Genomic DNA, 14,184 nt, shown 5'->3' with positions numbered 1-14,184 from the left:
AGCTGGGCGGTACATGAGTAGCTCTGCATGATAAAGGTTAGTAATTGGTTTTTAATCATTATTTTAAAATTCTGTTGTGGTGATTAAGGTTAAAAGGGCCTTGAGAATGTTTGTTTTTATGATTTTTTTTTTTATGTTCTGTTTTTTGAAAAAATATTTTTAGTGTTTTTCTCCGAGGCCCAACCCGCAGCCTCGGGATAAATTTTTGGTGAACTTTTTATTTATCGCCCATTTTCTTTAGGAACCACCCAATCAACCCTAAGTTCCACTTTTTCGCCGAGAATTGGGGTGCAACGCCCATTTTTTTCGCTGGGCGGATTTTTTTCTTTTTTTGGGGGAAGTTTTCGCCAGCAATAATCTTGGGAATCTTAGCGATCTTTAGGGCGGCAATCGGGTTGTTAGGAAATTCTAGCCCTTCGTTACTTCCTGCAGTGAAATGATGAAACTTAAACGTGTCGGTTCTTGGTGAAATATACATCAGCTTCCAGCTCTAGACTGTTGCATTTGTTGTGGTTGGATAAGTTTGGAAAAGAAAGAAAGACTTGCATTTATATAGCACCTTTCACAACCACTGGACGTCTCAAAGTGCTTTACAGCCATTGGCGTACTTTTGAAGTGTAAATAAATGTACTTCAAAGCAAGTATAAGTGACAAAGTAGCATCAGCAATATGTTTTCTTTTTAGTTTCTAAAGGTTGTGAGCGTTTGCCAAGAGAATCTGAAATTAATTATTATAAATAACCTATTATACACTGCATCCTGTGTTCATGGTTTTTAACAAGCATGTTTTGTTCTTGGGTGAAATCACAATAGACAATATAGTTATTTGGCCTAGATTAGAACTAGTTTTAGTGGCCTCAGGTAAACAATTCACTGTTGCAAGGTGGAGAGTATGCCAAAGTCCCCAAGACAATGAAACAAGGTTTCACACAGTCAGTAACTCCCATACCAATATAATTGTAGTAAATCATGCATATAGGCATCACCTACACCTGGGAAGAACAGCATAGGGATGGGAGGAATTGTTGGTAGCAACCCTCGAGTTCTATTCATAATTCAGAAAGTAGTAACATTTTCCAGGTATTTGTAGACTTAGTGCTGTCTAAAAGCCACTAAAATGCTTATCTTATTGGGCTTTAATCAATATTGTATTGCCTTATCCCTCCAGGACTGTGACCAACAGATGATATATGACATGCTGCTCAAGCTGAAGTCAGTTGTATATTTGCCTGGTGATTTTGTATGTAAAAAGGTAATCTTCATTTTTCTCCTGTCCAAGTAGTAAGTTGATTGCACCCAAATGTGCCTAATTAAATTCAGTTAGACTTATAGTTCACTCATTAGTAGCGTTATATGTTCAGAATTAGCACAGAAGTCAAATTATAAATATCTTGAAAAACAGTTAGGCTTCTGAGTCTCACATTACAAAAATATTTGATAATTATATGTAAATGCAAAAACCTGAGAATTTGATTACATTATAGGCACAAATTAGAGAAATGGAAAGACTGTCAGAAGCTTTCACTAACAATGCAGATAATTATTGCAAACCATAATTATACATTCATGGAAAAGTGGAATTGATGTATAATTTCACAGGCAACAAAAAATAATTCAAGCCTTCGAATCTTTCTTTCTATTTATTATTAATAATGTAAATTAGATTTTTTTGTTTATCTCACTTTTTATTGTTGTGTTTGTTATTTTCACCCCCAGACTTGTGTATGGAGGTTGTGGTTGCCTTTCATGTCTGGAATCTGGACTATATTTTTAGTCATTTTAATTGCTATAATCTCATGTTAAATAAAAATGTTTCTTTGCTTCGTGATAATTATGATAAAACAGTTGATAAAAGCTGAAACACAGCTGTTTGTCCCAAAACTCTTCCGGCAAAATCTATTTTGATTCAAGGAGGCAAATGAGTTATGCATTATTTCAGTCATGATAGTATCACATAAAATGATGTTTATATTCTCATGCCATGTGTTTCCAAACAAACAAAAACAGTGTCAGCTGTGGCTCAGTGTCTGAGTGAGAAGGTTGTTGGTTCAAGTCCCATTTCAGAGACTTAACCACATAATCTAAGCTGCGCTTCAATACCGTGTTGAGGGAGTGCTGCACTATTGGAGGTGCCATCTTTCAGATGAGATGTTAAACTGAGGCGCCATCTGCCCTCTCAGGTGGTTGTAAAAGATTCCACGTCAATATTCAAAGAAGAGTTGGGGAGATTTTCCAGTATCGTTTATATAGTATCGCCAACATTTATACCTTAAGCAACACCTTAACCAGGTGATCTGCTCATTAATTTCATTGCTATTAGTGGGACCATACTGTGTGCAAATTGGATGCCACATTACAACAACACTTCAAAAGTACGTCATTGGTTGTAAAGTGCTGTAGGATGTACTGAGGTCACGAAAGGCACTATATAAATATAAGTTGTTCTTTCTTTCTTTCTTTCATTCAGATTTTCTAGTTTGTCATGTAGTGCCCCTTTAATTGAATTATTCTACTGAATAGTCCTATAATCCTAAATGTTGCAAAGTATATATTTATATATGAGGTTCTTTCAGTCACCCCTTTTCACATTTTAAAACTGTTGGTTAAAAGGAGGCAGCTTCTGTCTCCTTATCCCTTGATGATACCTCTGGAGCCAAATTTGTTGATGTCACAGAAGAAGGAATTCCATAAAAAAGATAGGCTTCCAGACTGCCTCTACCATGCAATTCTAAAGTGTACAACAGAATAACAAAGGGTGGCTCAAAAGTTACATGAACATTAAAAAAAGGATGGGTAAAGAACATTTAATCCATCAAGCCTGCCCCATTCAGACATGGTGCAGCCACATATACTATTGAACCACTCCCCATCATACAATTTCCTGGGAGAGACAAAACAACTGTGGCCAGTTTAGGAAAAAGTCTGGGAAATTCAGCCTGACAGCTGAGTTGTCACCATGGACAATGACAATGTGAAAGGAATGATTCATAACATCTAATGAAACTCTTTTTCTGATTATTTTCTATGCCTGCTGTCTAGTTCTCCCATTCATATATTTCTCAAATATCCTATCCAACTGAATTAAATCGAATCACTTCATCATTTTAGAAACCTCAATTATATCTCCATTAAGCATGTGCTTCCCTAATTAAATTAATTTGCCGGGATCAGTGCAGCTCCAACAACACACACGAAGTTCACCACCATCCAAGACAAAGAAGCTTGCTTGATTGGCACCCCATCAATACCTTAAATACTGTGGCTGCAGTGTGCACCATCTACAAGATGCACTGCAGCAACTTGCCAAGGCTTCTTCAACAGTACCTCCCAAACCCGCAGCCTCTACCACCTAGAAGGACAAGGGCAGCAGGCGCATGGGAACACCACCACCTCCACGTTCCCTTCCAAGTCACACACCATCCTGACTTGGAAATATATCGCTGTTCCTTCATCATTGCTGGATCAAAATCCTGGAACTCCTTCCTCAATAGCACTGTGGGAGTACCTTCACCACAGGGACTGCAGCGGTTCAAGAAGCAGTGCCCACATCCCAGGAACAAATACCAAAAAAAGCAGCCCAAACACATCAATTAGGAGCCCAAAGACTTGGTATCATAACATAAGAATATAAGAAATCGGCCCCTCGAGCTTGCTCTGCCATTCAATAAGATCATGGCTGATCTGATCATGGACTCAGCTCCACTTCCCCGCCCGCTCCCCATAACCCCTTATCCCCTTATCATTTAAGAAACTGTCTATTTCTGTCTTAAATTTATTCAATGTCCCAGCTTCCACAGCTCTCTGAGTAAGCGAATTCCACAGATTACAACGCTCTGAGAGAAGAAATTTCTCCTCATCTCTGTTTTAATTGGGCGGCCCCTTATTCTAAGATCATGCCCTCTAGTTCTAGTCTCCCCCATCAGTGGAAACATCCTCTCTGCATCCACCTTGTCAAGCCTCCTCATCATCTTATACGTTTCGATTAAGGTCACCACTCATTTCTCTGAATTCCAATGAGTAGAGGCCCAACCTACTCAACCTTTCCTCATTAGTCAACCCCCTCATCCCCGGAATCAACCTAGTGAACCTTCTCTGAACTGCCTCCAAAGCAAGTATATCTTTTCGTAAATATGGAAATCAAAACTGCACGCAATATTCCAGGTGTGGCCTCACCAATACCTTATATAGCTGTAGCAAGACTTCCCTGCTTTTATATTCCATTTTGGTTGCCCTTCTCTAGAGCCCTGATAAATCTGCCATGTGTTGAACATTAGATAAATTAGTCCAATGAGGCCATGCCAGGGCCTTATACCACCTAAATTGATTACCTTTAAGAAAATCAGAGCATAAGAAATTAGAGCAGGAATAGGCCATACAGCCCCTCAAACCTGCTACACCATTCAATAAGATCATGACTGAACTCGTTAATCAACTCTACTTTCCAGCCCTATCTCCATATCCCTTGATTCCATTAGTGTCCTAAAATCTATACACAATGACTAATAAGCATCCACAGCCCTCTGGGTAGAGAATTCCAAAGATTCACAATACTCTAAGTGAAGACATTTCTCCTCATCTCGGTCCTAAAAGGCTGACCCCTTATCCTAAGACTATGAACAATGTTTCCTGTAAGGTAAGTGGCCGCAGAGCGATCTGTAAGATCCCACGCACTTAAATTCATGGGCCGCGCATTGTGCTGGACAGCCTGAGTGGGGGAAGGAGCCCAATACCCAACGAGCAGAAGAAATCATAACAATGAGTGAATGGCCCGTTAATCTTCACAGGGAGAGTCGTTTGGGACCTCACAGAGCCAATCCAAATTGGAACGGTGTTTGCTAACATATGGAGCACTGGAACCCTGCAAGCATCGTCTCGGACAGCTGTTGACTAATGATGGCTGCAGGACCCACAATTCTCTGCACCCCAGCAACTAGTCTATCCCCTGTGCTGAGGGTGTGCATACTTCCCAGGGCCGCGGTGCATTCTCAAATGAGAGAAACAGAGTCAGACTCAATGGAAATGGGTGAAGAAACCAGGAAGCTGTGAGTAGGATAGGGGAGGTGCTGGAGCAGCGATTTAATGGTGCCGGGGCCGTCAACGCACATCCGCCAAGCCCAGCAACTCTGATATGAGGCCTGAGACATGCGCTCGGTGTTGTTAAGACCTGCTCGTCCCTGCTCAGTTTGTTGGACCTGTTACCGGCACAGGACATGCTGGCCATCATTTTGGTAAGGGCCATAGCAATGCGGTTGACAGCGTGGTCTCTCAAATTTAAATAAGCAGATTGTGACATTAATCGGTGTGCAATGTCTGATTTAGAAAATAGGTGCAGGAGTAGGCCATTCGGCCCTTCTAGCCTGCACCGCCATTCAATGAGTTCATGGCTGAACATTCAACTTCAGTACCCCATTCCTGCTTTCTCGCCATACCCCTTGATCCCCCTAGTAGTAAGGACCTCATCTAACTCCTTTTTGAATATATTTAGTGAATTGGCCTCAACAACTTTCTGTGGTAGAGAATTCCACAGGTTCACCACTCTCTGGGTGAAGAAGTTCCTCCGCATCTCGGTCCTAAATGGCTTACCCCTTATCCTTAGACTGTGACCTCTGGTTCTGGACTTCCCCAACATTGGGAACATTCTTCCTGCATCTAACCTGTCTAACCCCGTCAGAATTTTAAATGTTTCTATGAGGTCCCCTCTCATTCTTCTGAACTCCAGTGAATACAAGCCCAGTTGATCCAGTCTTTCTTGATAGGTCAGTCCCGCCATCCCGGGAATCAGTCTGGTGAACCTTCGCTGCACTCCCTCAATAGCAAGAATGTCCTTCCTCAGGTTAGGAGACCAAAACTGTACACAATACTCCAGGTGTGGCCTCACCAATGCCCTGTACAACTGTAGCAACACCTCCCTGCCCCTGTACTCAAACCCCCTTGCTATGAAGGCCAACATGCCATTTGCTTTCTTAACCGCCTGCTGCACCTGCATGCCAACCTTCAATGACTGATGTGCCATGACACCCAGGTCTCTTTGCACCTCCCCTTTTCCTAATCTGTCACCATTCAGATAATAGTCTGTCTCTCTGTTTTTACCACCAAAGTGGATAACCTCACATTTATCCACATTATACTTCATCTGCCATGCATTTGCCCACTCACCTAACCTATCCAAGTCGCTCTGCAGCCTCACAGCATCCTCCTCGCAGCTCACACTGCCACCCAACTTAGTGTCATCCGCAAATTTGGAGATACTACATTTAATCCCCTCATCTAAATCATTAATGTACAGTGTAAACAGCTGGGGCCCCAGCACAGAACCTTGCGGTACCCCACTAGTCACTGCCTGCCATTCTGAAAAGTACCCATTTACTCCTACTCTTTGCTTCCTGTCTGACAACCAGTTCTCAATCCATGTCAGTACACTACCCCCAATCCCATGTGCTCTAACTTTGCACATCAATCTCTTGTGTGGGACCTTGTCAAACGCCTTCTGAAAGTCCAAATATACCACATCAACTGGTTCTCCCTTATCCACAACTGCTAATTTGGAGGCTTGCACTCTTTTTATTATCCTGAATACACACAGAAAAGCATGCGTGAAGCAGCCCTGCAGAGACACTGTCAGCGCTTGTTAAAGGGACACATCTTTCAGGTGAGTTTGGATTTCAGCTTTTGGACTTAAATTTTTTTTTATTGAAATAGTGGATTGGTGCAATATTTTTAAAAAGTTGTTAATGAGTGCAGTAAGTGCTGCTGGATTCTTGCAAGGCTTTGGGTGGTAAAAGAAGGCCTCTGAGAAGACAGAGAATGCTAGAAATACTCAGTAGGTCACATCTGCCCCGTTCAAGCTCGCATCCAACGGCCAGGCAGGACGGGCAGACCAAACCATCAAGCAAAGCTTGAAACGTGTGTCGGAAGGCTCCCTGCAGACCCACCTGTCCCGAGTCCTGCTCAGCTACTGCACCAGACCCCCTTCGCTCACCGGGGTTCCCCCAGCCGAGCTGCTCATGAAAAGGGTGCTCAAAATAAGGCTCTCTCTTGTCCACCCTGAACTCCATGATCACATTGAGGACAGATGGCATCAACAAAGCATGTACCACAATCGCGCAAATTTGTCACGCGATATTGAAGTCAATGATCCTGTGTTTATACTCAACTATGGACATGGTCCCAAATAGCTTGCTGGCACTGTCATAGCCAAAGAAGGGAGTAGGGTGTTTCAGGTCAAAATCACAAATGGACTAACGTGCAGAAAGCATTTGGACCAAATCAAACTGCGATTCACAGACAGCCACGAGCAACCCAAAGAGGACACCACCAGCTTTGACCCTCCCACACACACACAAGTGGCAACAGACATCACTGTTGACCACGAAGCTGAACTCAGCAGCCCAGCAAGGCCAGCTGCACAGCAACCCAGCGAAGAACCAACCAACTCATCTACACCTGCATTTGTACTGAGACAATCGACTAGGGAGCGAAAGGCCCCAGATCGTCTCACCCTGTAAATAAGTGTCCTTTTGACTTTGTGAGGGAATGATGTTATGTATGTAACCAGTATTGTACCGCCACCTGAGGGCGTACCTGTTGGAGTCCCAAGGGATCCCAGCATCCCTTGGAAGCACTGTATATAAGCAGGCCTCCCATGCTGTACTGGCACTCTGGAGTAGAATAAAGAAACTAAGGTCACACTTACTCACATCTGCAGTACTCAGTTACACCACTTTATTATGAACATAACAAGCCCAATCTAGGGAAATTCGTAGGGGGAGCTGCCATGGAGCCAGGAGCAGGGTCGCAGCCCGCCTCAGACGTCGCCCGCCTCTCTCCCGCCTTGGTAGGAAAAATGGAGCCCTCTATCTCAGTGCTAGAAGCCATAGCCTTAAATTATCAATTAGCATTTGAGCTGCCTGGCCTACATACTATGACCTAATGGTTCTTCTAACAGTTCCAGTTCCAGGTTGAATGACCCACAATTGGGAAGTTGTTTCCATTATTCAAATGCAGCCCTGAGGCCTAACTTGCAGATTAATGCTGTATTGAAGTCGTAAAAAAATTACCTTGTGTAAAGCAGATATGCCAAAACTGGATGACTTCTCAGCTTTAGCTTTATATTTGTAGAGAGAACATATTTATAATATATTAAAAAAGAAAGACTTGCATTTATATAGCGTCTTTCACAATCTCAGAACATACCAAAGTATTTTACAGGCAATGAAATACTTTTTGAAGTGTAGTCACCGTTGTAATATAGGATTTGCAACAGCCAATTTATGCACAGCAAGGTCCCACAAACAGCAATGTGATAATGACCAGATAATCTGTTTTTTGTAATGTTAATTGAGGGATAAATATTGGCCAGGACATCAGGGATAGCTCATGAACTCTTCTTCGAAATAGTGCCAGGTGTTCCTTTACATCAACCTGAGAGAGCAGATGGGGCCTCAGTTTAACGACTCATCTGAAAAATGGCACCTCCGAATGTGCAGCACTCCCTATGTACAGGAGTGTAGGCCTGTCATTTTGTGCTCACATCTCTGGAATGGGACTTGAAATCACAATCTTCTGACTCATATGTGAGAGTACTACCAGCCACAGCTGATACCATACTCATTTACAAAGCTAGTTGGGCATTTAACTACCTATATACAATGACAATACTCAGGAATCTGTGGCAATGAACTAAGGGGCCGAAATTAGCCCTTTCCTGAAGGCCTCTTAACACCGGAAAGCGACGGCCACGCTGCGGTGCAATGGCCGCCGAATTTTCGTTTAATGACCGCCATTATCAAAATTCCGCTCCTGCGGTATCCCAGCGATGTCCCTCTATCCCCGCCCCACTACCCCCCCCATCCACCGCTCTGCTGCTGCCGATCCGTGCTAAGTGTGTCATCACAGTGCACACTGCCGATGTACCCCCTGATGGTGAAAATCCGGCATGAAAACCTTCAGCCCGCCGGATGGTGTCAAAACAAGCTTTTTCGCGACGGTCCAGTGAGGCTGAGGCCTTTTGCAATGGCGACGATGCTCCCATTAAAGTGGAGGACGCACTGCCTCTGCTGCCATGTTTTTTTTTGTCGGCCGACTACCCGTCGGCTCAACACTGATGCCCCCAGGTTTGGCCTCTTGGGTGCCAGGCCGCTGGCTCAGCCGAAACCCAGTGGACCGAAGTTAAAACATCGCGGAGGTGCTCCCCTTTAAGTAAAGGGGAGAGCCGTAGTGACGTGGCACCATGATGATGTCATCACAGCAGTCACTACACCCCCCCCACCAACTTTCGCCCCTCTGGTGTACTCACCACCCAAACTTCCACCCCCATTATGAGCGATTTACGGTCCGCTTGAAAAAAAAAGAAAGCGTGGAATTTCGCTCAAGAGGCCACCTCAACCACCGCGGCGGTAAAAACACTCGAAACAGGGTCCATGCGCCTCGTTTCGGGTGGGGGCAATTTCGGGGCCTAAATGTTTTATGCCTCAGCATCTTTTCTTATGTTTCTATTTTATTGTTGTTTATTCAGGTTACTTGAGGGATATAAAGGAATAAGGAACTTGCATTTATATAGCAACTTTCACACAAAGACAGGCAGTATTGTAAGCAGTGTAATGGAAGCATAAAATTATAAAGGGATATTAAGGACATTGTCAAAACTGTGGCAAATGGATTTCAATGTAGGAAAATGTGAGGTCATTCATTTTGGATGTAAAACAGATAGAACAGAGTACTTTCTAAATGGTGAAAAGTTAGAAACAGTGGAGGTCCAAATAAACTTGGGGCCCGTGTAGATAGGTCATTAAAATGTAATGGATAGGTACAGAAAATAATCAAAAAGGCTATTGGAATGCTGGAATTTTTATCTAGAGGTCGAGAATAAAAGGGGGTAGAAGTTATGCTACTACTAGACAAAGCCCTGGTTAGACCACATCCGGAGTAATGTGAGCAGTTCTGGATACCAAACCATAGGAAGGGTATTTTGGCTTTGGAGGGAGTGCAGCATAGATTTACCAGAATTATACCTGTACTCTAAGAGTTAAATTACGAGGAGCAATTACACAAACTAGGGTTGTATTCCCTGCAATTTAGAAGGTTATGGGGTGATTGATCAAAATTTTCAAGATATTATGGGGAACTTATAGGGTAGATTGAGAGAAACTTTCTACGCTGGTTGGGGAGTCTAGGACTGGAGACATAGTCTAAAAATTAGAGCCAGGCTTTATAGGAGCAAAGTTAGAAGAGAAAGGGTGGGAGAAGTTTGGAACTCTCTTTCACAAACAGCATTTGATTCAAGGTCAATTGTTAATTTTTAATCTGAGAGTGATACATATTTGTTGATAAAAGATATTATGGAATATGAGGTAAAGGCAGTTATATGGAGTTAGGTCACAAATCAGCCATGACCTTATTGAATGGCAGAACAGGATCGAGGGGCTAAATGGCCCAGTCCTGTTCCTATGTTCCAAACTTTCACATTTTCAAGATGTATGAAAGTGCTTCAGGGTCAATTAATTACTGATAGCCATTTTTTGTAGACAAACATGGGCAGCCAATGTGTGCACAGCAAAGTCCCACAAACAGCAATGTGTTAAATTACCAGTTAATCTGTTTTTATGGCGGTATCGGATGAGGGGTGAATGTTGGCCTGGAGACCAATGGAATACCCAACACTTCTTCAAATAAGTGCTATTGGATCTTTTACACCAACAGCACCTCTGACAATGCAGCATTCTCTCTATACTACTGACGTATCATCCTGGATTATGTGCTGTTAGATCTCTTAATTTCCAATGAAATACGAACTCTGATGGTAGTTTTAACTTTTTAATCTTGGCAGAGAGTAACAAGCTGCTGGATGATTGCCAGTTTCTTTGTCTTACTGAAACCACATGGTCAAAATGGCTGTATTTCTACCTGGATCAATTTACAGAAAAGAACTCGCCTTCTTTGACCTTATTGGCTCAATTGAAAGTCTTTTAACGTTTTAATTGGCTCGCTACCCAAGGTCCGAAAATGTCAAGTTGATTGATGACTTAATGCAATTTGGCCTGTGTTTTTTTCACAGCCTATCTAAATGCAGCCTGTTTGAATTCTCTATCAATCCCCCCTTTGATTCTTTCACAAACTGAATCCTAAAACATCAGGTATCACTGGTTAAACATTCCACAAAATAATTTCATACATGTTAATAGAGTTTCCTTCTAAAATTTGTTGATGTGTTTCGCCACATGTCCGGACGAGTAGCTTCCACACAAATTTACACCAACCCGAGTTCCATCGTGGCCACAATGGAAGTCTGGTTTTAGTAAGTTAATTAACCTTATTCCAATTTAATCCAAATCAATATCTTAATTCAACCAGTAAACCACCTTTCCTTAAGCATAACATACCCCTGTGCCACGTACAGATGGTCTGCTGGGACCTGCAAGGTGTCTCACCTGCGGGACAGCAGCTACAGCCGCCTGGTCGCAACAACATTTAATCAACATAAACAAACAATATAAAAGTAAAAGGTATTTACATGTAATTCCCTTGCTACCCTACTATTTCCCTTTGGTGCAGAGGGTCGGCTAGTAAGAAGTAGACCTATGCCTAGAATACCTACAATCAATACTACAGTAAATTTATACATTTTCGCGAAAAGTAATTGTCCTTATTAGATTTCAGCTTCAGTTATGGGTGCTCGTTTAACGTGTGAAGCGTGGATCCAGGCTTTCTTTCCTTGGACTTTAACAGCTGCCTGGGTGGTCAATAACACTTGATAAGGTCCCTCCCACTTGGCACCCAAAGGTTCTTTATGCAACTTTTTCACATAGACCCAGACTCCCGGGATGATGTCGTGTCCTCCTTCGGGTGGATTACCCCAAGCTGCCGATACCTGTCGGGAAACAGAACTAATAGCATTGGTTAAATTCTGACAGTATGATAACCAAGTGTCACTCATTAAGTGAACATCAGCTTTCCGTAAATCGATAGTTCCTGGCAGCGACATGGGTCTTCCTGTTATAATTTCAAATGGGCTTAAACCTGTAGTTCTGTTCCGGGTTGCCCTAATGCTACATAGCACTATTGGTAGTGCCTGGGGCCATGGTGTTCCTTCTTGGTGATATTTGGCAAGCCGTTGTTTCAGAGTTCGATTCATTCGCTCTACTTGTCCTGATGATTGTGGATGATAAGGACAGTGTAAATCCCACGTAATGTTCAGTAACCTACAGACTTCTTGGCAGACAGCACCTGTGAAGTGTGTTCCCTGATTTGAGTCAATGCTACTCAGGACTCCCCATCGGGGAATGTAATCCTTACACAAGACCTTTGCAATGTGATTGGCTGTGGCTCTTTTAGTTGGGACAGCTTCTACCCATCTAGAGAATCTGTCGACCATGACAAGAATGTTAGTGTATCCTTGGCATGAAGGAAGGGATATATAATCAACCTGCAGATGCTGGAATGGTCCGACAGGGGCAGGGGGCCTCAGTTGGGGCATTACCGTGATGGGTCCAGAATTATTTTTCTGGCAGACCACACAGCGGTCTGTTACCAGCTGGACATGTTTTTTAAATCCCCGACCCCACCAGCTTTTCTGGAACCGTGCCGTCATCTGTTGTGAGGCTAAGTTTCCCCATGAGTGGATCTGTTGGGCTAAAAATGGCATAAGCGCTTGTGACACGACTGGCTTGTCGGTAACTCTTTGTCTCCAGACACCATCTTCGCATAGCTTAATTCCTGCCTCAATCCATGTCCATTTTTCCTCTCGGGAGCACTCGCCTTGCATTGTTTGAAGGTCTCGTGTCAGAGTCCTGAGTGCTTTCAATCTGCACATCTGTGTTGGTTCTTCTGGAGGAACGCCCTGTGAGGCGGCATCTTTAGCTGCCTGGTCGGCTAGGGCATTTCCCTGTGCTTCTGTGGTATTTTCCTTGGTATGGGCCTTACACTTCAGGATGGACACTTCCTGAGGTAATTGTATGGCCTCCAGTAAGTCTCGGACTTCTTTTCCATTTCGGATAGGTGTACCAGCAGCAGTGAGGAATCCTCTTTTCCGCCATAACATACCAAAGTCGTGAGCGACTCCAAAAGCATAACGCGAATCTGTGTAGACATTAGCTGTCTGTCCTTCTGCTATTCGACATGCTTCTGACAGGGCCTGTAACTCTGCCTGTTGTGCTGACGTTCCTGAGGGTAAACGTCCTTTTGCCACTACCTCATATAAGGTTGGAACTGCCCATCCTGCTTTTCTGGTACCATTGTTAACAAAGGAGGAACCATCTGTAAACAGGATGAGGTCTGGGTTGTGCAGAGGCTCCTCTGCTGCTAAGGCTGCTTCTTCTGTTTCTTTTAAAATCTCCACGCAGTCATGCTCTTCACATTCTCCCCCTCTTGCTCCCTCGATTCTGACATCGGGAGCATAGTTGCGGGATTAACTGGGCTGGCCCGGACGATATGGAGATTAGGAGCTTCCAAAACTGCTGTCCAGCGGGTCCATCTTGCTGCTGTCACCTGAGACATTCTATTCATAGACAGCAAAGCGTGTACGGTATGGGGACACTTGACAATCAGCTTTTGGTCGAGGACTAGACCCGCAGTGATCATTACCGCTCGACATGTAGCTTCCATGGCCCTTAGGCAACTTCCCCATCCGAGGGCTACCGCATCCAGTTTTGCCGAATAATAGCCAATAGGTCTTTGCCGATCCCCATGTTCTTGTGTCAGTATAGCTGTCATATATCCTTCTTTCTCATGAACAAACAGGGTAAATGGCTTACCACTGTCGGGGATTCCCAGAGCCGGTGCCGAACACAAAGCCTTTTTCCAACTCAGGAAGGCCTCTTGCTGTTCTTTAGTGAGGGTGATGGCTTCTTTAGAGGCACGTTTCCCCTTTAAAATATCATTCAGTGGCTGAGCAAGCTGTGTGAAGGAGTCAATCCAATTTCTGTTAAAGGTACACAATCCCAAAAAAGACCTTAGTTCCTGAATAGTGGTGGGTTTTTTAGCAGCCCGGATGGCTGCAGTTCTATCCTGGGTAAGTTCTCTCTTTCCTTGTGAAATCTTTTGTCCCAGGTATATAACCTCTTCTTGGGATATTTGTGTTTCGTCGATGCTGGCTTTATGTCCTTTCAGCCGAAGGTGATCCAGCAAAGCTCGTAAATCTTGTTCATGCTGTTCTTCCGTGTTTGAAGCTAGCAGGATATCGTCTACATAT

The 14,184-nt window shown here is 43.5% G+C and overlaps 1 protein-coding gene across 1 annotated transcript in view; it reads left to right on the top strand.

Annotated features, from left to right (window-relative positions):
* Positions 1 to 14,184, top strand: part of cngb3.1 (cyclic nucleotide gated channel subunit beta 3, tandem duplicate 1) — a 283,664-nt gene that overhangs the window by 206,694 nt on the left and 62,786 nt on the right. Inside the window, exon 12 of the mRNA XM_070886506.1 lies at positions 1,168 to 1,251. Coding sequence (XP_070742607.1) covers positions 1,168 to 1,251 — 84 coding nt within the window. The remainder of the gene's footprint in view (positions 1 to 1,167; positions 1,252 to 14,184) is intronic.

The sequence above is a fragment of the Pristiophorus japonicus genome, chromosome 1 (assembly GCF_044704955.1).
Source record: "Pristiophorus japonicus isolate sPriJap1 chromosome 1, sPriJap1.hap1, whole genome shotgun sequence".
NCBI lineage: Eukaryota > Metazoa > Chordata > Chondrichthyes > Pristiophoridae > Pristiophorus > Pristiophorus japonicus.
The sequence above is the reverse complement of the archived record's forward strand: the minus strand, read 5'-3'. Positions and strand labels throughout refer to the sequence as shown.